General features: G+C 57.8%; 1 protein-coding gene across 1 annotated transcript in view; it reads left to right on the top strand.

Moving 5' to 3' along the window:
• Piezo1 (piezo type mechanosensitive ion channel component 1) overlaps positions 1-21,299 on the top strand; it is a 59,524-nt gene that overhangs the window by 32,609 nt on the left and 5,616 nt on the right. The window contains exons 3-36 of the mRNA XM_055620934.1: positions 4,578-4,700; positions 5,601-5,643; positions 5,763-5,901; positions 7,948-8,113; positions 8,215-8,428; positions 8,515-8,686; positions 8,805-8,891; positions 8,970-9,057; positions 9,970-10,070; positions 10,320-10,577; positions 11,236-11,347; positions 11,430-11,608; positions 11,690-11,838; positions 11,954-12,136; positions 12,368-12,483; positions 12,683-12,843; positions 13,006-13,182; positions 13,563-13,688; positions 13,782-13,982; positions 14,376-14,580; positions 16,314-16,418; positions 16,789-16,942; positions 17,031-17,274; positions 17,354-17,450; positions 17,542-17,713; positions 18,190-18,279; positions 18,355-18,455; positions 18,868-18,939; positions 19,276-19,376; positions 20,032-20,125; positions 20,203-20,259; positions 20,336-20,508; positions 20,623-20,729; positions 20,941-21,147. Coding sequence (XP_055476909.1) covers positions 4,578-4,700; positions 5,601-5,643; positions 5,763-5,901; positions 7,948-8,113; positions 8,215-8,428; positions 8,515-8,686; positions 8,805-8,891; positions 8,970-9,057; positions 9,970-10,070; positions 10,320-10,577; positions 11,236-11,347; positions 11,430-11,608; positions 11,690-11,838; positions 11,954-12,136; positions 12,368-12,483; positions 12,683-12,843; positions 13,006-13,182; positions 13,563-13,688; positions 13,782-13,982; positions 14,376-14,580; positions 16,314-16,418; positions 16,789-16,942; positions 17,031-17,274; positions 17,354-17,450; positions 17,542-17,713; positions 18,190-18,279; positions 18,355-18,455; positions 18,868-18,939; positions 19,276-19,376; positions 20,032-20,125; positions 20,203-20,259; positions 20,336-20,508; positions 20,623-20,729; positions 20,941-21,147 — 4,774 coding nt within the window. The remainder of the gene's footprint in view (positions 1-4,577; positions 4,701-5,600; positions 5,644-5,762; positions 5,902-7,947; positions 8,114-8,214; positions 8,429-8,514; positions 8,687-8,804; positions 8,892-8,969; positions 9,058-9,969; positions 10,071-10,319; positions 10,578-11,235; positions 11,348-11,429; positions 11,609-11,689; positions 11,839-11,953; positions 12,137-12,367; positions 12,484-12,682; positions 12,844-13,005; positions 13,183-13,562; positions 13,689-13,781; positions 13,983-14,375; positions 14,581-16,313; positions 16,419-16,788; positions 16,943-17,030; positions 17,275-17,353; positions 17,451-17,541; positions 17,714-18,189; positions 18,280-18,354; positions 18,456-18,867; positions 18,940-19,275; positions 19,377-20,031; positions 20,126-20,202; positions 20,260-20,335; positions 20,509-20,622; positions 20,730-20,940; positions 21,148-21,299) is intronic.

The following is a 21,299-nucleotide window of genomic DNA, read 5'->3' as shown; positions in this document are numbered from 1 at the left end:
CAGCTTGTCTCTATCACCCTGTAAAGCCAGGACCACCTTGCTATGTAAGGAATTGGAAAACAGTGGGCTCCATCAGGGTCTAGGCTGGGCAGGAATATGTTTCACTGTTTTGTGCCTTCCAAATAATAGATGGTATGCAGGCCAGCCCCAGAGTTGTGTCCATATGTGGGACTGGACAGTGGCTCCCCAGCAAAGCAAGAAAAGCTGCTATTGTACCCCATGTAGGATGAGGTGGGAAGGGCAGGACCACTGTGTCCTCACAGCCCAGGCAGCTGAGGCAGTGGCCTTCGAGGAGAAGGACTTCATAAAACCATCATCCTGGGGCTCTGGTCACCCATGCAGTAGATGCCTAGAGTCTATTTTGTGGTGTTCAGTAAGTGCTCAGTGACGCATCCCCAAGTGTACCTGTAACCCTGAAGTAGAGAAGGCCCTGAAGGCCCTCTGCTGTCTTCTCGGATTGTGGTGAGGGTGGGGGAGGCTCAAGATCTGGCCGTGACCTGGGGAGCATTAGCATCAGAGTGAAAGACCCTGCCCCAGGAGACATGCTGGCGGGTGAGTTTAACAGCCAGTGTCTGAGGATCAGCAAGGGTCAGAGCTAGGGCCCAGGGGAAGGTACTTGCATCCTTGGCGCTGTCCTCAGAGGTGCTGCATTCAGCATGCCTAGCTGTGTGGGCCCCAGTGAGAGTGGGTTTCCAGTGGTCTCCGGTGACAAGTGACGCTGCCCTGCCGAGAGCCACACCCACTGTCTTGTGGGCCTGTAGTCAGGACACTAGCCCAGCTGCACCTTTTCAGAGAGCTCCAGGAACCGCTTCCTGGCTCTTCTTTTGGGGCATCTTTGGCTCACGACACGGTGGCCAACCGAACCCTTTCCACAGCCCATGGCCCTATCGCCTGCCTCACTCCTAATGCCCTGTGATGACAGCCACTGACGGTCCAAGACAGACTCCCTTTGTTGAGTTAGGGGTGACATCAGCCCCACCTCTCTGCCTTGGTCTCTTTGGCCATGTGAGTCACATGTACATGGGGGCAGAGATTGGGCAGGGATGTCTCTGGGTTCATCCTTCTGCCAAGCATAGCAGGGATGTTGTGCAGCTCAGTGTGCTTTGCAACCAGAGGGGCCTTAGGGGATGTAGGATTTGGGGACGCAGGAGTTCAGCCTGAGCAGTGTGTTGGCAGCCGTGGGGCCCTGGGACAGATCCCTCCTGGACACTGGCCTACGCACTGGGTTCTTTCTCCTGTGTTGAGCCTCTGGTGAAGGTCTGGCTTCCATACTCTGTTCACCACAGAGCCCAGCCCCTCTGTCCCCAGGTCCTGCTTGGAAACCATTTGCCTCGAGACTGTCTCATGCCCTGTGAACAGCTGGAAACACTCCTGATCAACCGTGGGAGGCACAGACTTCCAGCCAAGCAGGGGGGATCAGGAGGGAGACTTGGAAAGCGGAGTGGGAAGCCTTTCCCGTTCGACCCTCCATCTGTCTATCTGTCCAGCCTCAGAGGCCCTTCAGGGACACCATGCTGCCCAGTTTTTCCAGGCGTGAGAGGAAAATGTGAGGCCCGACGGTGCGGAATGGAGCGCCCTGTGTGCGTTTATGATTTGTGCAGCTGCTGCCCTGGCACTGGCTCCTGGAAGCTCTGACACCGCTGGGCCCTGTTCCCCGCGTAGGCGGCTGCCTGATTCTCAGAGGCTGGGCCAGAGCTGGGCTGCACAGGGAGGAGATGCCGGACCAGCCTAGGGTTGCGTGTCCCAGGCAGGACAAGGCAGGACAGGACACAGTTGGGATGCATTGGAACCCATGGTGTGTGGGATCTGCTCTCAGCCACATGCTGGTGATTAGAGCTAGGAAACCCACTCCCTGCCCTCTGCCCCTAGTCTCTGACAGTGCCTCACTACCACCACTATTCCTTACTCTCCTCCAGGGGGCCTGCTCCAGTCTTAACCTCACTAGTCTCTTGGTATCTCCCCCCTCCTCCCGCCACACGATTGGCCCTGTAGTAGATTCTCCCTTGCTTTGGATGCACTGTCTTCCGGGCTCAGCCCGAGAAGCCACAAAACCCTCTAGCACTGCCAAGCCCTGCCCTGCAGGTACCTCTGCAGCTCTTGGTTGTTAGGTGCCGTTTGACTGGGAGAGGGATAGTGGGTGATAAACAGTTGAAGGTAAACCAAGTGACACTGGGATCCTAGGCCTGTGAGCACGCTGCCTTGCCCTCCCAGGAGAGACACCTGCACCCTAAGACTGCAGCCTCTCAGGGATGCTGGGTCACATCTGGCTTCTTGTTCTCTGTGTTTGTCCATGTTTTGCTCCAGAATAGAAGGGAGAGGCCTTCCCCAGCTTCTTCTCCCTACCGGGTGAGCCTCAGCTCAGACTTTTGGTATGATTCCTACCCTGTCCTCTCTTCATCCCATTTCAGTGTGTGAGATCAGATACAAAAGACATTCCTTCCCTCCCTAGGACCCTAGGCAGCACACCCTGGCCCAGCTCACACTACAAAGATAGTGTTTGCCAACTGTGAGGTACTGTGGAGTGGTGTCTCTGCCTAGGGGCTAGGAAGTGCTCATGAGTCCACCTTGAATGAGGCTGAGAGAGGGCTGCAGTCACTGGGGGGTGGGGCAAGTCCCTGGGGGCGGGGCATGAGAGGCTCCAGAAGGTGAAAGGCGGCAAAAATCTGGAGAAGCAGAGGAGTGAGAGGCACCTCTGAGCCTGTGCTAATGGATCAGGATCAATGGTTTTAGGAGTTCCATTCTAGCAGGTCAAAGCGTGGGTCAGGCACCAGGTCTGCTACTCTTTCTGTTTTTCCTAGGGACCACTCTGATTGTCTATCCGTTCACTGGTGGATATTTGTTGCTGTGCCATGCCCCTTCCTTGTCTGAATGGTACAGGGGTATCACATGATCCAGTCGGGGATGGCAGCCCCTTCCCTGAAGATGAGCTTTTCCCATCAAGCCAATAGGGTCAGGGCCCAGACAGTGGTAGGAAAGAAAGGTGGCCAGGGATAAAGGTGGCTGCCATCCAGGGCCCTGGGTAAGCTTGGCTAAGCCCAGTGCATTCTCTTTCCCAGGACAGGGGAGTGGTTGGTAGAGGAGGCCCTGCCTTCCCAGAGGCTGGGCACTGAAGAGTACTTGGGCCACAGCTGGCGCATCACCCTGCCCTCTTATGCTCAAGGCCTGGCTCAGAAAGCCGGTGATACAGGGAGACCCAACCAGATGCACCGTGTGGCTGAGTGCCAGAGCCTTCTGGGGTGGGACTCACAGGGAGAAAAACAGCGCGGCTATCACTCATGAGGCTAGCCCAGCAAGGACCAAGGTCAATGTCTATTCCACACACTTGGGCTGTGTCCAAGAGCAGACATACTGGCAGTGGCGGCTGGGAAGAGAGAGGAAAGGTACAGTGTCGCTGGGCTGCCCTCCTGGGAGAGGCCTGAGGCTCTGAGGCTTTCTGTGCTGATGGCCTCAGTGGCCTTGTGGCCTATTTGACAGGCCTGCTGCAGTGAGTTAACTGCAAGCAGGTGAAAAGCTAGAGGCTGGCCCCAGCTTCTGTCCAGCTGTGAGTTGCCCACCCACTCTCAGAGGGCAGAGGCAAGGATCAGGGCCCTATGTCTTCTCTGACCAGGCTACCCAGTCTGGTCTGCAGCCAAGAGCCTCCCTGCTGGGTGGGCTGGCTGGGGTGGCCAGAAGCAGAGCATGCCTGCAGAACGTTCTTAGCGTGCATATATGGCCTGCCAAGCTCAGCTCATCCCCATGTGTCAGGGTCCCGTGATTTGATGGCTGATTCCTAACCTGTGTCTTTCCCATGAAATGATCAGTGAAACAAGATCTTTGAGGGCTAGAGCTCAGTGGGGCCTGAGGCTGGGGCCTCAGTCCTGTTCATCATGGCTTTGTATGACTGTGGGTGCTGGTAGCCTCTGCTCTGCAGCATCCCCACACAGAGGCAGCTGGCAACCCACTTTCCTGGGGACTTTTGGACACCACCGCCCAGGCCCCTTCTTTGGGATACCACCTTCCTCATGGCCTCACTGTCAGCCTCCATTCAGGGGGGCATGGCTGTGGTAGATAATGGCCTCTCATTTCTCCGTTTGCCCCCCACCCCTTGTTTCCAGCACCTAGCAGTGAATCCCTATATTTGAAGTAGATAAGAAAGTGCAATTGTGCCTCTCCTGTTCAGGGGGCCTGCAGTGTTGGTCTTTGACGGGCAGAGTGCCTCCGAGTGTGACAGAACAGTAGGGAGCAAGGCCAGTGTAGCACCTGGCCAGAGCTGCTCCCTAGACTCCCCTAAACAGTCTCTGCCAGTCCCTTCCCCGTTCTGCGCCAACATTCTCATTCATAAACTAGTTACAGCGGTGTCTGCCAACCAGGCCTCAGGAGGAACAGGCACCCCCCTGAGGGCTACTCTAGCCAATGGAGGCTTTCGCTGCCTCCTGGAAGGTGCTGTGAGTCCTGGTTCTTTGCAGCTGGTCCTGTGGTCCAGACCCTGTGTCCATGCTGGGTGTCATGACTTAGGCACACAGACAAGGCATGGTCTACCTGGAGGCTACTGGCATAGGCAGTATCCTCACTGCTCCTTGCTCTGCCTGTTCCACCAGGTCACACAGGTCGCCTACTTCGTGCACTACTCTGCCTCAGCCTTCTCTTCCTGGTGGCCCACCTTGCCTTCCAGATATGCCTACACACCGTGCCTCGCCTGTACCAGCTTCTGGGACAAAACTGTAAGTGATCGGGGAGCGGTTGGGGAGGAGCTCTTGAGGACAGCATCCCAGGGTAGGGGGATGAGAGAGCTATTCTCAGGCTTCCGGCCTATTGGGCCACCCTGCCTTACCCAGGCTTCATCCAATACAGGCTGCCCCAGGTGCCCGACCATGATTTATGTCTGACCCAGATGGCTTAGCCTGCATGCCCCCGGCAGTGATGTGCCCAGAATGGCATCAGGTGGAGCAGCCTCAGGCTTTCTGGTGCCTTCACCTGGCAACATCTTCCTCCTATGCCTGCTTGTAATTGGTTGTGTGGCTGTGTAACACCAGGGGTCCTCAGTGTCCCTGTCCATCCTTACTGTCCCACCCTTGTGCCCAGGGACAGTGTCTCCAGGGGGTACCTGCCTTCCAGTCAGGCAGGGACTGATACCAGCAACCCCAGCTTTATATGCAGAGGTTCCGAGATTCAAGTCTCCACCGCTCTGGAAGCCAGTTCAGTTTCCCCTGACTGAGATATCCTGTCCTGCCAGTCATGCTGATGAACTACCAGGCAGCATGAGTTTACCTGGCTGGCTTCAGTTTCACTGTCTATAAAGCTGGAATTTTTTGGCTGGGCATGGTGGCACACACTTTTAATCTTAACACTTGGGAGGCAGAGGCAGGAGGATCACTGTGAGTTTGAGGCCAGCTTGGTCTACATAGCAACTTCAGCCAGTATTTACAATAGATAGAAAGTGTCTCAGAAAAGAGACAAAGAAGCAAACCAAAAGGGTGACATTCAGATTCCTGAATCACTGATGCTCCGTCCTACATGAGATCCTAGCAGCCATGCCCACAGGGGCCCCTGCCCCCATAGGAACAACCACTAGGCACTCTGCCTGGCCTGAAACCTTCCTCAGGTTTTTTTTCTCTCTGCAGGCAGCCTTTGGGAGAAGGTGTCTCAACACATAGGGATTACAAGGTAAGATCCTCTTTTTCTCCAAAACCCCTGTGAGCCTCCCACCGGGTTCCTCAGCCCTAAGGATGGCCTGCGCATGTCCCCATCCCCTTGTCCCACTCTGCTGTCCCTGCCCTTCACAGGCTGGAGCTGAATGACATCTTTAACACCACCAGGCTGGTGGCGCCTGACCTGGTCGTACTAGTGGTGTCCTCCCTTTGCCTTGGCCTCTGTGGACGCCTCACAAGGAAAGCCCGGCAGAGCCAGCGCACCCAGCAGCTGGTAAGGGACTGAGCAGCCAAGATCATGACAAGGGTATTAGCATTGAAGTCCCAGCCACTCTGATAGTTTTGGTTTTAACAAGCTTAGACTTTTAAAGTTAAGTTTGGAGGGTAATGTGTAAAAAGCGACATGGGAGAGAAAAACGTTCTGCCGCATTCTCCCGGTCTCAGTCTTGTGGTCTGTTTGCTGGAGGACCCCAGTTCTTAAGCACTGGAACCTCCAAGTGGGTCTGTGCTATTGGAACTGTTACTTGCCGGCATCAGCCAAGCTGAAATACACCAAGCTGGGTGAGGACCTGAGATGTTGTGGTTGCATCCCCGCATGAGCCGAGGCTCTCATCAAGCTTATTTCTAGGATGAGACAGGGTCCTGTCAGTGTTCCCAGGGGCCACAGCTGGACATTCAGCACCCTTGAGCCCTGCTTGAGGGCTGCCGTCCAGCTTTCCCATGTCAGGCCAGCCTTAGCCTATTCCCCCACCCCCACCCCAGCTGAGATAGGATTTATGGCTACCCGGGTGTCCTGGTGCAGACACACCCTGCTCTTAGGTCCTAGGTCCCAGCACCCATTTATCAACACCTGACACTTGGTGAGCTCTAAAGGAAACCAGAGAGGGGAAGGGACTCCAAGAACCTCAGGAGGTTGGGGGCTGGGTGGAGCTGTGAGGATCGGATATCTTGGGGGCATCTGTCCCTTTGTCAGTGGCTATCCTTTTCTTCCTATGCCTAGAACTGTTACAATGCTTCTCAAGAGGTTCCCAGGGCCTAGGCCAGGTCATCTTATCTTCCACCTCTGCCCTTAACTAGCATAGTATAGCTATACCCTTCTCCTTCAGACCCCCACCCCTCAAACCCTCCTTCCCAGGTCCTCATTGGACTTACTTCGGCCTCTATGGGCTTGTGGAAGTGGTGAGCTCCGAGACCAGCCACTCTGTCTCCTGGCCTGGCCTCCGACCTTCATGCTTCTAGTCTATGATCAACAGTCCATCCCTGGGATCTTGATAGCTACCTCAGCTGAATGGCCTATGAGGACAGGACCTGCAGGCTCCACAGCTTGCTCTGCAGATGGGAAGCACACTCAGGGAGGTGTAGACTGTCCTAAAGCTAAACAGAACACAGACTGTTAGAGCTGGGAGGTACCCATGCCATCTAGCTCCAGAGCCAGTGCACTCAGCCTGAGCACCCAGTAACCCCTCAACTGTTCCCACAGGCACAGCTGGGGACATGGCTGCCAGAGGCTGGCTTGAGCTAGGGCTGCTGACGACAGTCCATGTTCTTTTCTGCCATACCCTGGCCTTCCCTGAGGCCTGGGATCCAGCTCTGTTCTGGGAAACCTTCTGTCAGTGCCAGGAAGAACAGGTCCTGTCGGGTCTCAGTCTCCTGCCCCAGGCAGGGACTGTCCCACTTCCTTCCAGGTAGCTGGTCACTTCTGCCATTCTGGAGGGTCAGAGAGGGCAGCCTCAGTCCAGGACATGGCACCTTCTCTGTGATGAAGAAAGGCTAGGAAATGCCCACTCAGAAAGCTGGAGGTCCTGATGCTGCTGTGCCCCTAACTCCCTAGAAGCCCCACAAGGTGCAAATGTAGCCCCGCCCTCCCTGACTGGGACAGTGTTCTGTCACCTCTGGATCAAGGATTGTGGGTCTGAAGATGCTCTAAACACTGTAGTCTTGGGTATGAGGAATGTGTGTATGATCCTTCCCTCTTCCCTAAAGAATCTTCCAAAGAGCCAAACGAAACCCGCACAAGGTCTTCAGGGACAGAGTTGGGACTTGGGAGGCTGTCCTATCTCGTAGGGCCTCATGGTCAAGACGGGGCGAAAAGGGGTGCTTAGGGCTGGGTCACCCCATGCCTGGCAGGACTGTGTGTCTCAGAGTGGGATGGGGCTGCGAGGATCCCACTGTGTGGCAGAGCTCCAGTAGAGAAGGGAGAAAGGCTTATTTTCAGGCTGAGGGCAGCATCAGAGGGGCCTTATCTCACACCTCAGCAAGGCAGAGGAGGCTGCAGCAGCCTCGGGGTGATGGTCCTGATGTTACTTCCCCATGACTTCAGCAGGGTGAGGACAACGCGGATGCTGCCCCAGCAGCGGGGCTGCAGGCAGCCCCTGGCCTGGCCACCAAGCACAGGCCGTGGCTGGCCTCCCGTTTCCGGGTCACAGCCCACTGGCTGCTGGTGGCCACTGGACGGATGCTGACCATTGTCCTTCTGGCGCTGGCAGGTACTCGGGGCAGGGAATAGTCTTGGCACTGACTGGAATGGGTGTGTGTGTGATGGGCCAGTCCAGGAGTGACCCAGAGTGCCTTCCCTCCCCTACCCCAGGCATAGCCCACCCATCCGCCTTCTCCAGTGTCTACCTGCTGGTCTTCCTGGCCATCTGCACGTCGTGGGCCTGCCACTTTCCTCTCAGCCCCCTGGGCTTTAACACACTCTGTGTCATGGTGAGCTGCTTTGGTGCCGGCCATCTCATTTGCCTCTACTGCTACCAGACACCCTTTATCCAGAACATGCTACCGCCTGGCAGCATCTGGGCCAGGTAAGGCTCCCGCATACGCCCTCCCACCCTGCCGTAGCGCTGCTGCCCCCAGAGCTGGCAGCCAGTGACACGCCCTCTCTGAACAGGGTGTTCGGTCTCAAGAACTTCATAGACCTCCCCAGCTGCTCCAGCCCCAATGTGCTGGCGCTCAACACTACGCATGCCTGGCCCATCTACGTGAGCCCCGGTATCCTGCTGCTGCTGTACTACACAGCCACCTCTCTCCTGAAGCTCCGGAAGAGCTGTGCCCCAGACCCGGTGAGTCCCTGCCACCACCTCTGCTGGCATCGGGCACTCCGGTGAGGCAGATGTCCCGAGGCAGGGGTCCTGGGGCCTCCTGGACCCTGGACTGCACTCAGAGTTGTGGTCTCTGCAGAGGAAGGAGGCACCTAGTGGGGATGAGGAACATGAACTGGAACTGGACCAGCTGGAGCCGGAGCCCCAGGCTGGGGAGGCCACCCAGGTGAGCCGGTGGTCAAGAGGGTCGAAGAGTCACGGCGAGCCGCCTGCAGCAGCTACCTCACCCACATATCCTCTGCAGGGTGTGACGCCCACGTCCACAGAACCTGACGCTGACAACTGCACTGTGCATGTCCTAAGCAGCCAGAGCCCCGTCCGCCATCGTCCCAGTGAGTCAGAGGCTCTGTGGCCATGGGGCTGCCCTCGTGGGAACACTTGGCGGGAGGCATTCGCTGTGCTCTCTCTGTGGACAAGTCTAGGGCTGCCCCCTGGTGGCCATAAGTCTTATACACACTCCTTGCCCTTTGCCCGAACTTCCCAGGGTCACTCCTATGGCTAAATAGCTGGCCCCCAAGACTCTTTGGGTGGCCCTCCAGGTCTCCCGTTCTCTGTTCTCAGGTGGGAAGTGGCTTTTTGAGCTATCCATGGCTCAAGGTCCCAGGAACCTCTGTCATCCTGGGAGTCCTGGCCTGGAACTCTCATTGGTTTGCATTACTGTGGAGACAACTAGGTCTTTTTCTGGGTCCTTATTTCTTTATCTTGAACTTAAAAAATATATAGTTAATTAAATTTATTTATTTATTTATTTTTTGGGCATGTGTTGGGGTATTGAGCTATTATATGCAAGTGGAAGTCAGGGGACAACTTGTTGGTTCTCTTCCTACTCTGGAGCTTGAACTCTGGTCCTCGGGCTTGGTGGCAGGCCCCTTAACCTGCTGAGCCATCTTGCAGACCTCTACTTTGAGCTTTGCCACTGGACTTATTTTCTGATCCTGGGGATTGGCTGCGGGACCTTGCCTGCTGGGCTTATCCTGTGCTATGGAGCTACATCTCCTGCATCAGAGTCTTAAAAAGGAAGGCCAGTAGGTTCCAGCCAGGGTCACATGACATTCCAGAGGGGTCAGAGTCTTCTGCTGGTTTTGGCCAGCGTCCGCTGTGGCTGCCCGGTGAGCCTGGCCGCCTCCCACGTGTGAGACCCTGCCAGGGCCGGTGGCCTGCTCTACCCTTTAGGGCCACATTGAGAATGGGGGAGGGATGCCACAGGGTTCCCATATGGCCGCTAATCTCAGTCCCACCCCCAGCACGCCCCAGGCTGGCCGAGCTGAAAGAGATGTCACCGCTGCATGGCCTGGGCCACCTCATCATGGACCAGAGCTATGTGTGTGCCCTGATTGCCATGATGGTAAGAACCGGCCCCAGAGCCACTGCAGTCTTCTCATAGAAGGTAGGGAGGCGGGATGCAGTTCACCTCAGAAACTGAGGTCCAGTCACTAGAAACAGTGCCAGAACGGCCCATGACATCACCAACATCCCATAGCTGTGCAGTGTGTGTGTGTGTGGGGGTACTTCCTTGGAAGGAGCGTGCTGTTGGGGGCTCCCAGGCTGGCCAGGTGTCCCCTGCAGGCCCTACTCACGGGGCCTGGCCGTCCAGGTGTGGAGCATCACGTACCACAGCTGGCTGACCTTCGTGCTGCTGCTCTGGGCCTGCCTCATCTGGACTGTGCGCAGCCGCCACCAGTTCGCCATGCTGTGCTCGCCCTGCATCCTGCTGTACGGGCTGACGCTGTGCTGCCTGCGCTACGTGTGGGCCATGGAGCTCCCCGAGCTGCCTACTACCCTGGGCCCTGTCAGTCTGCACCAGCTGGGGTTGGAGCACACCCGCTACCCCTGCCTGGACCTTGGTGCCATGGTGAGTGTCGCCCGCCACATCCGGGGGAGGTGGTGGGGTGGGATTCCTCCCTGGGAACCCAGGAGGATAACAATGTTCTATTAATTGGTCACGTGTTCAGCTGGGTGGCGAGTATGGGAGAGTCTATGTCTGAAGGCGACATGGTGCTTCTGGGGCTCCACCCGAGAATATAGAAGTCGCTCAGCGCGTGTTCGCTGAGTGACTGCGTGAACGGCACTGTGCTATAGCAGGTGCTAGCTCCATGTCCTCGATGCTGTGGGTGTCCATGTGTGTTCTGCCTGCCAGACAGGGCTCCATTACATGGCCTTGAGTGTCCATGACTCATGTCTGGTCAGGTCGGCTCTGGGGTCACGCAGGTGTCCCTACCTGAGGCAGGTATATAACTGTTGGCGCCTACCCACCTTTTGTGGGCTGGTGGATTATGATGTGTCTCCAGTGAGTCTGTGAGTCTGTACGCGTGCTGGTGTGAACATCTGTATGCATCTGTGTGCGTGTGAGTGGAAACTTGTGAGTGCGGCCGAAGCGGGTAAGGTTGTGAACCTGGTCTGGGAGGCTTCCGCGGACATCTGTGGTCTGTGGCAGTCATGGAAGGGGCTGAGAGCTTTCCATGGCCCTGTGTCACGGACTGGGCCCTCGGTGACACCCCTGCTCCCCACAGCTGCTCTATCTGCTCACATTCTGGCTCCTGCTGCGTCAATTCGTGAAGGAGAAGCTGCTGAAGAAGGCCAAGGTGCCTGCTGCACTGCTGGAGGTCACCGTGGCGGATACGGGTTAGTAGTGTGTGGGGTGGCTCGAGCCCCCGCTGTCCTGTCTGTCCTGTCCCGTCACTCTGCCTTCCATCCCGCTCCGCAGAGCCCACGCAGACGCAGACGCTGCTGCGGAGCCTGGGGGAGCTGGTCAAAGGCATCTACGCCAAGTACTGGATCTACGTGTGCGCGGGCATGTTCATCGTGGTCAGCTTTGCCGGCCGCCTGGTGGTCTACAAAATCGTCTACATGTTCCTTTTCCTGTTGTGCCTCACACTGTTCCAGGTGCCCACCGTGACGGGCAGGTAGGGCCGGTGGGTGGGGCTCCACCCCTCCCCTGCCCCGCTCACCGGCCCCCACCTGCAGGTCTACTACAGCCTGTGGAGGAAGCTGCTCCGAGTCTTCTGGTGGCTCGTGGTGGCCTACACCATGCTGGTGCTCATCGCAGTCTACACTTTCCAGTTCCAGGACTTCCCCACCTACTGGCGCAACCTCACCGGCTTCACGGATGAGCAGTGAGTGGGGCCCGGCGGGGCCGCCCCCTCCGCTGGCAGTGCTCCGGCTCTGCTCCTGTCCACAGTGGGGGCTGGGGCAGGGCACAGGGCGGTGCTGATGGCTCTCTTCTGCCAGGCTGGGGGACCTGGGCCTGGAGCAGTTCAGCGTGTCGGAGCTCTTCTCCAGCATCCTCATCCCCGGCTTCTTCCTGCTGGCCTGCATCCTCCAGCTGCACTACTTCCACCGGCCCTTCATGCAACTCACCGACCTCGAGCACGTGCCCCCACCGGGCACCCGCCGCCCTCGATGGGCTCACAGGTTTCCTGCCTTCGAGGGCCACGGGTGCTGGTTTGTGGGACTGGGGGTGACACTGGGGGCTGTGTCACAGGGTTAGGTGACCGTTCTCGGCTTGAGGAGGAGCCAGAGTGTTGCTTTCGGCCATGCATGCTTGGCCTAGAGTCTACAGATGAAACAGTGAGGATGCTGTGCAGGGACGGGGTAAGGAAGAGACAGGAACATGGGCAGGAAATGACTCTTGGGCTTTCCCAGGCAGGACGCAGTGAGCGAGGTCCCTCTGCTGCAGCATCAGGAGGAGGAGGAGGAAGTCTTCAGGGATGATGGGCTGGGCGTGGATGGGCCCCACCAGGCCACACAGGTCCCCGAGGGTGAGTCTGAAAAGGGTGGACAGAATGCAGCCCCACAAGGCACACATGGTGCCAAGAAGTGTTATCTGTGTTCTGCCACCTCCCGCATGTGGATTTCAGGAAGGCACACCCTCTCACCAAATCCCCCTAGCCTCTCCTCCTCACTAAGCCTCAACTCTTCACCAAGGCCTACCCTCCTCACTGAGCACCACCTTTACAGGTGCAGCCAGCAAGTGGGGCCTAGTGGCTGACCGGCTGCTGGACCTAGCGGCCAGCTTCTCGGATGTCCTCACCCAAATCCAGGTGTTTGTACGGCGCTTGCTGGAGCTGCACATCTTCAAGCTAGTAGCCCTATACACGGTCTGGGTGGCCCTGAAAGAAGTGAGTACAGCAGGCTGGGCTCAGTTTCCTTGTCTGCAGCAGGGTCACTCCTGGCCTGGCTTTGCCGGCTGCTCCAGAACCAGGCCTGACAGGTTATGGCGGTTGTCCTGGAGTCTAGTCCGGGTGCTGCCTGGTTCGCCCACCGCCTCCTGTTCTCCACAGGTGTCTGTGATGAACCTGCTGCTGGTGGTGCTGTGGGCCTTCGCCCTGCCCTATCCACGCTTCCGGCCCATGGCCTCCTGCCTGTCCACCGTGTGGACCTGTATCATCATTGTGTGCAAGATGCTCTATCAGCTCAAGATTGTCAACCCACAAGAGTACTCCAGCAACTGCACTGAGGTACAGGCACCGGGGCTATGCCTAGGGTGCAGGGGCCTCCTGAGGAGTTGTCTCAACTGGAGTGATTCCTCATGGAATGTAGAGACTGCACCAGCGACTTCTGCAATGAGAATAGAGGGGGGCCCTCAGGACAGCTATGCCTGGAGATTCACCTGGATCCATCCTTCCTATTTGGGCAACTATTCACACCTCTGGCCCTGTCCCTTTCCCCAACAAGGTGGCTCCCAGACTGACAGCCCCATGAACCTCTGGTAGAGCAACCGTTGTCTACCCTGGACCCACCAGGAGCTTCAGCTATGGGATGGGCTAAGGATCGGACCCACGAACCCCACTCCATCCTGAGCTGGGGCCTGGGAACTCATGCTCATCCCTCTTTGCAGCCCTTCCCCAACAGTACCAACCTGCAGCCCATGGAGATCAACCAGTCTTTGCTGTACCGTGGCCCTGTGGACCCTGCCAACTGGTTCGGGGTGCGAAAGGGCTACCCCAACCTGGGCTATATCCAGGTGAGTGGGGACTGGCAGTCAGGGCAGATGGTCCTTGATGGTCCTTGATGGTCCTCGATGGTCCCCACTGACCCCTCGCTCCCACCTTCACAGAACCACCTGCAGATCCTCCTGCTGCTGGTGTTTGAGGCTGTGGTATACAGGCGCCAAGAGCACTACCGCCGGCAGCACCAGCAGGCCCCTCTGCCTGCCCAGGCCGTGTGTGTAGATGGCACCCGCCAGAGGCTAGACCAGGACCTACTTAGCTGCCTCAAATACTTCATCAACTTCTTCTTCTACAAATTCGGGCTGGAGGTGAGGCTCCTTTCGGCAGGACTGAAGGCAGGAGGCTCCATCGAACATCTGTCATGACGTCCAAGTACTCTAAGCACAGCCTATCCCAAGGCTAGCAGAGAGGCTTTGCCACAGTGCCCAAGAAGATCGGGGAGGTTGGACTGGGTCCTCCCTGGAAGGACCAGTGGGCCAAGGCTGGCCAGTGTCTGAAGTTAAAGTCTCCCAGACACCCCTCCAAGTACAGTGGAGATGTGTCTAGCCTCTGCTGCCCTCCTCGGATGGTGGTCTGGGCGACTACTCCCCCACCCCAGTAACGATGCACCACTCTGTGACCTCAAGGTATGGTGCTCTGAGTCAGTGGACCTGGAGCAGATCCCTTCTTACCATTGTACCCTTCCCCTGCATCCCCTGCAGATCTGCTTCCTGATGGCCGTGAACGTGATCGGGCAGCGCATGAACTTCATGGTGATCATCCACGGCTGCTGGTTGGTGGCCATCCTTACGCGCCGGCGCCGTGAGGCCATCGCCCGCCTCTGGCCCAATTACTGCCTGTTCCTCACATTGTTCCTGCTGTACCAGTACCTGCTGTGCCTGGGCATGCCACCCGCGCTGTGCATTGGTAAGCCACAGGGGGAGGGGCTTGGTGTACGTGGTTGCGTGGAAACTCACGGGCTGTTTCCTGTCCAGCCTCCTGGACTTCGCACAGGTCCCTTCCTGTCCACACCTACACTCCTGCCGAGGGAACCCAATACATCTGTGGCCTGCAATGCTATCTGGGCCCCTGGAGCCATAGTGTGACATTTTCACACAGTGCTGGCTCGAGGCTGGCTTCTTGAGGGCAGGGTGACCCTGTGCCTGCAGGGCGGTGGCCTGTCGTGACAGCCTGTTGCCGTGGTGCCATTGTCAGGCGTGTAGTTTGTATTAAAATGGCACCAGTTCTTTCTTGTAGCCGTTTTCAGTTTGACCTGTCCCCTGGCTCCTTTGTCTCTTTCACCCAGCTCCTCCCATCCCTGTGACCTTTCTGGACAGCCAGGTTGGTGGCTTTGGCCACATGCCCCAAGGGTTGGATGTGTGAAGAATTCTATGGTCATGGAATTCATGATGGTGCCACGGAGCTGATGTGGTCCATGACTGTAGCCATTTGCCCATTTGACCTGTTGGAAGCAACCTTGCCTGCCCACATCTGGGTGCTGCATATACATGATTAGCACAGGGTCCTCTGCCAGTCACTGCTTTCTCTCTGTTCTCCAGTGCCTTCATCTTCCAGTAGCGTCTCTGTGGGAGAGAGCTGACATTTTCAACTACCTACTTAAAGTGTTTTTTGTTTGTTTGTTTGTTTTAATTTTAATCATCCTTAGGGTGGGGACGGAGCCCATGGCTGCACACGTTAGGCAGGTGCTCAGTTGGTGACTGCACCCCAGCCCCAGTTCTTTGTTTTGAAGACAGTGACAAGAGTTTCAGGTCCCCCCATTGTCCTCTTGTCCCAGGTTGTAAGGACCCAGCAGGCACCCTGGCTCATCCCACCCTGCCAGCTGGGTGATTCCTGAGGTTTTCCTTGTCCTCTGTGTCCTTGATGAATGGATACCCTCTCCTCCCTGGGATTGCCTGGGATGCCCCTTTCACTGGGCGATGTTCCTGGGACGGTTTCACACATTTCCTAGAGGGCCCTGGTTCTTGGCAAGCGTGCCCACTACCCTACACACCCCTTCATGCAGATCTTTGAAGCCAGCGCTGCCCTTCCTCAGGCAGCAGCCTGTCTTCTGTCCCATTCAGGGATGTCACAGGGTAGAATGGTTCACTGTGCCTCTGTTGTGTCGGTTTCTGTCTCTTAGCGAGTGCAGACAAAATTCCTCAGGCGTGCTTTCTGACAGAGGGTTATGGCAGGGCCCTTCAGGTGTTGATCGACACTCAGGTGGAATTCTTCCAGGTGGCATTGCCTCGGCAACAGTATCCAGGGTGTGCAGTAGCTGAAGTGTTGTAGTACTTTGGGGTTGTTTCTAGCTTTGGGTTATTACCTTATATGTTTCAGGCCATTAACTGTATGAGCCATAATTCATTCCAAATGTGGCATTTCCTGCCCTGTCTCAGGATCATCACAGTCTTGCCCTTTGACCCATCCGTGGGTTCCTGTGCCACTCCCTCCACCCAAGCCTGGGGTAGTTTCTGCTTAGCAATCATGTCCTGTTAGAATCTCTAAGCCTGTGGGTCAGTGTCCTTGAGTCTGTGAGTGGTGCTGAGAGTGAGCTCTAACCACACTGGAATGTGTGACACAGTCACTGGCCCCTGAGGCTCCTGGTAGCAGAGTGGGGTAAGGGTTGCGTTTGTCCTTTCTGATGTGTCCCCTATCCACAGACTACCCCTGGCGCTGGAGCCAGGCCATCCCCATGAATTCTGCTCTCATCAAGTGGCTGTACCTGCCTGACTTCTTCAGAGCGCCCAACTCCACCAACCTTATCAGTAAGAGCAACCCCGCCACTCACCCCGGGCGACCTGCCCAGACAGGGCCGAAGGTCTGACCCTCGCACACATAAAACATGTCAGAGAGTGCATGTGCACACAGCAATGCAGGCCCGTGTTCACAGGTGTGCACACTGGTGCCCTCACAGTGTGCAGGGAGAGCCACGACAGCCCATGTCCCCTGACACGCGTGCATGTGTACAACATGCATAGACTGGTGTGTCCTCAGTGTGACAACCTCCTGTTTCTGGCTTTCATGTGTGGACGCTTCCTCAGCCGTGAAGCAGGGACAGTCTCCCAGGCCCCCGAAGCACCTACTTCCTCCTCCAGTGCAAGCTGCATGCCCAGCAACTGCTCTCCTCTCCTGCAGGTGACTTCCTCCTGCTGCTGTGTGCCTCCCAGCAGTGGCAGGTGTTCTCGGCCGAGCGGACGGAGGAGTGGCAGCGCGTGGCCGGCATCAACACTGACCACCTGGAGCCCCTGCGTGGGGAGCCCAACCCTGTACCCAACTTCATCCACTGCAGGTAGGTCCCGCGCTGCCCGCTCTGGAGTGCCTGCTAAGGGGTCGTCCGGGCTGATCCAGAAACCTCAGTGACACCCCCCGCTTGTCAGGTCCTATCTGGATATGCTGAAGGTGGCCGTCTTCCGGTACCTGTTCTGGCTGGTGCTTGTGGTGGTGTTCATCACGGGGGCCACCCGCATCAGCATTTTTGGGCTGGGGTACCTGCTGGCCTGCTTCTACTTGCTGCTCTTCGGCACTGCCCTGCTGCAGAAGGACACACGAGCCCAACTCGTGCTGTGGGACTGCCTCATCCTCTATAACGTCACAGTCATCATCTCCAAGAACATGCTGTCGGTGAGCAGACTGCCCTGGCGGCCCCGCCCCAGCCCGCCCCAGGAGCCCTGGACTAACCTGTCCCCACTCCTGCCTCCAGCTCCTGTCCTGTGTCTTCGTGGAGCAAATGCAGAGCAACTTCTGCTGGGTTATCCAGCTCTTCAGCCTCGTGTGCACGGTGAAAGGCTACTACGATCGTGAGTGGGCAAGAAATGGGGGGGAGGCAGGCACAAGGCTCTCCACTGCGTCTGGGGCTGACCCCCAGCCGTGCTGGCCTCCGCCTCACAGCCAAAGAGATGATGACCAGGGACCGGGACTGCCTGCTGCCCGTGGAGGAGGCGGGAATCATCTGGGACAGCGTCTGCTTTTTCTTCCTGCTTCTGCAGCGGCGCATCTTCCTCAGCCGCTATTTCCTGCACGTCAGCGCTGACCTGAAGGCCACTGCCCAGCAGGCCTCCAGGTCTGCCAGCTGCCCCTCCCCGGGCTGGGGAAGAGTCCCCTATCCTCAGCACAGGTTTCCTGTACGGCAGCCCCTCCCCTCAATCCTGTCACCGAAAGGGACAGCAAAGGACCCCTGGCACCTTGGTGCCGTGAGGGCTGCCCTTACTGCCCATGGCTGTATGTGGCTCCCAGTGGCCTGAGCATGCCCCAGCTGGCCAGCAGAGGTCTCTGCCCCTGGAGCTGAACTTAGGGTCAGCAGCTTCTTCTATCTACCCGAGTTGTCGCCCAGTGCTCCTTCCTGTGATGGTTTTCTGCCCCAGGTAAAGAGGTGGCAGAAGGTATTTCCCCTCTCCTGGCTGCAGGGGGCAGGTGTCTCTGAGCACATGCCCCAGTGTGAGTAGGAGGACCAGGAGGCTCCCTAGGGACAGCCAGTCCCACAGGTAGAGAAACCTGGGCTTCCGGAGATAAGTGCTGAGGTCTCGTGCTTCCCTGCAGGGGCTTTGCCCTCTACAACGCAGCCAACCTCAAGAGCATCAACTTCCACCGCCAGGCTGAGGAGAAGTCCCTGGCCCAGCTCAAAAGACAGTAGGTGTTATCTGGGCCAGGGACCCTTTGACCCTTCTGGCCAGCCTGGCACTCAGAGTTCCTTCCTGCTTGCAGGATGAAGCGCATCCGTGCCAAACAGGAGAAGTATAGGCAGAGCCAGGCGAGCCGTGGCCAGCTCCAGTCCACAGACCCCCAGGATCCCAGCCAGGAGCCAGGTGAGCATGGGCAGAGCCCAGCACCCCACGGGGTCCCCCCACGACACACGCACTGCATCCGGGCATGTCTGTGCTGCTGCAGCCTTCCCGCACCTGTGCAAGTGGGGTGCCCGCAGGGCCCCACCCCCTTGTCCTGTGCTACGTGTCAGCGGCGGGTCAGGGACCCTGCCCCCCGTCCTGTGCTACGTGGTGTCCCCCTCTGTCCCTGCAGGCCGTATGGCCACCTGGGACTGTCTCCCTGCACTCGTGGCCCCTCTCCATCCCTCCAGGGCTCTCAGACGTGCGGCACCACATGGAACCTTGTCACTGCAGGAGTTCTGCATCTGTCTGCCTCTGTCATGTGACCTTGTGCCCACGATAGGCTGCCCTCACACCTCCCCTGCTTGTTCACGCTTGCCTTGCTCCTCCACAGGGCCTGACAGCCCAGGGGGCTCCTCCCTGCCACGGAGACAGTGGTGGCGCCCCTGGCTGGACCACGCCACAGGTACCCGACCTGGACCCCTCCGCACGTCTGCTGTTGACCCTGCTGCCCACTAGCTTCTCCTTGTCCTGTCTGGTTGTGTCAGGCCCTCTGACCTGTGCATGGTTCTCTGTTCTGTCCACGGACCACCTTCCCCATCCTGCTGGATGGGCTGGGCCTAGTGGGAAGGGTAGCGCTCAAGCAAGGCCACGTGGGTGGAAGATGCTGAGGGGAAAATCAGTGTTAACAGTGGGTCGGTCTGCTACCACCCAACTCCAAACTGGAGATAGGAGCTGCAGGACTTCTCAGGGGCCTGCCTCAGAGATTAGCTCTCATGTACACTACCCCTGCTGATTACAGTCATCCACTCTGGGGACTACTTCCTGTTTGAGTCAGACAGCGAGGAGGAGGAGGAGGCCCTGCCTGAGGACTCCAGGCCTGCAGCGCAGAGTGCCTTCCAGGTGAGGGGCAGCCATGCCTCCCTGCTCCGTCTGTGGAGTTCCTGAGTGGGGCAGTGTGCAGGGAGGACATCAGAGTCCAGCTCCTACACAGTAAGGAAGTCCACCTGGCCCTTCAGACCTGCCCAGGCAGCTAGGGTAACAGGTAGCCAGTTGCCTGTCTGCCACATTTCCTGAAAGGCCTGGCTCTGACACCCTTCTCCTTACCTGATGGGCTCTGTGATCGCCACCTGGTCTGAGAGAAAGGCTACATGTGTGCTGTCAGCGCCACCATCTTGGCTCCAGCCCCCACCCCCTACTCTTTCCTCTGTCCAAGCACTCCCATATACCCCTCATTGTTCTTTTTCAAAATCATGTTTCATTGTTATTACACACTCGCTGGATACTGGTGTCATGGGACTAAAAGAGGCCTTTGTCTGTCTTTGAGGCCCTGACACTGGTCATGCATGACAGCTACATGTCTGTCTTTATATCAGGGTCTCTGGAGTCCATTTCCAAAGAGGCCTTGGGGAGGTGAAGACCCACAGCTGGGTACAGAGCAGATCTAGGATCTGTTCCATGGCTGCCCCTCAGTCCTCTTCCTTGGGAGGGGACCCTGATGCCAGGCTAGAGATCTCAGTTAGATTCCAGAGTCCTAACCAAGAAATCTGGCTGGCAGATGGCGTACCAGGCCTGGGTAACCAACGCCCAGACAGTGCTGAGGCAGCGTCGGGAACGGGCGCAGCAGGAGCGGATGGGACAGCTGGCTTCTGGTGAGTTGTGTTTGGGGGCTGCGGGAGGGGCGCTGCAGGGCCAACTGATGGCTGATTTTTTTTTTTTCTGTGCCCAGGAGGTGACTTGAGCCAGGAGGTAGAGCCAGTAGAGGCCCCAGAGGATGAAATGGCGGGTATGTGGGCTTGCTGGGAAGAGGGCCCAGGGCTCTGTGGCCAGCCAGCCCTCTAGCACGGTCCTGCCTTCTCTAGGCAGAAGCCATGTGATGCAGCGCGTGCTGAGCACCATGCAGTTCCTGTGGGTGCTGGGCCAGGCCACAGTCGATGGGCTGACACGCTGGCTGTGCGCATTCACGAAGCATCACCGTACCATGAGTGACGTGCTGCGCGCAGAGCGCTACCTGCTCACCCAGGAGCTTCTCCGGGTAAGTGCCGCTTGGGCCAAGCCCCTCTTGTTCCTCAAGGCGACACCCCTACCTACTGCCTGTGACAGAGCTGGGCCAGTCCTGGTGGCCTGAGAGCTCCTCCATGCCCTGCAGGGTGGAGAGGTACACCGAGGCGTGCTAGACCAGCTTTATGTGAGCGAAGCTGAGACCACCCTGTCAGCTCCCGCCGAGACCCGCGATGGACCCAGCACAGCCTCAAGGTCAGTGTAGGGCCCGTGGGGTCTGCGGTGGGCCAGGGTCCCCTATTCCTGCTTGTCCTCTGGCCCAAAGCGGGGACTGATCCCTGAGCTTCTAAGGAGCCATCAGGGCATACACTGTTCAGGCTCAAGTACCCCTTGTCCCCCTGGCACCACTCCGCCATCCTGCTCGAGAACCTAAGGATCGGCCTCTTTGTGACCTTTTCTCCCGCAGTGGGCTGGGAGCCGAAGAGCCTTTGAGTAGCATGACAGACGACACCAGCAGCCCCCTGAGCACAGGCTATAACACCCGCAGTGGCAGTGAGGAGATTGTCACTGACACTGGGGACCTCCAGGCTGGGACCTCCCTGCATGGCTCCCAGGAGCTTCTAGCCAATGCTCGTAGGCGGACGCGCACAGCCAGTGAGCTGCTGCTGGACAGGTGGGACAGGGCGAGGCTCTGTGCAGGTTTTCAAGGGAATTCTCCTGAGCAGGAAGCCTAGTGGAAGGCACTGGGTGAGGGAGGCAGGAACTGTCTGCCGCCATGGCTGCAGGCTGGGCTCTGTACCTCAGGGGTGCTATTGGCTCCTGCCT

The sequence above is a fragment of the Psammomys obesus genome, unplaced genomic scaffold, assembly GCF_907164565.1.
Source record: "Psammomys obesus unplaced genomic scaffold, mPsaObe1.curated_primary_1811, whole genome shotgun sequence".
Classification (NCBI taxonomy): domain Eukaryota; kingdom Metazoa; phylum Chordata; class Mammalia; order Rodentia; family Muridae; genus Psammomys; species Psammomys obesus.
Note: the sequence above shows the minus strand (reverse complement) of the source record. Positions and strands in the feature narration are given on the sequence as shown.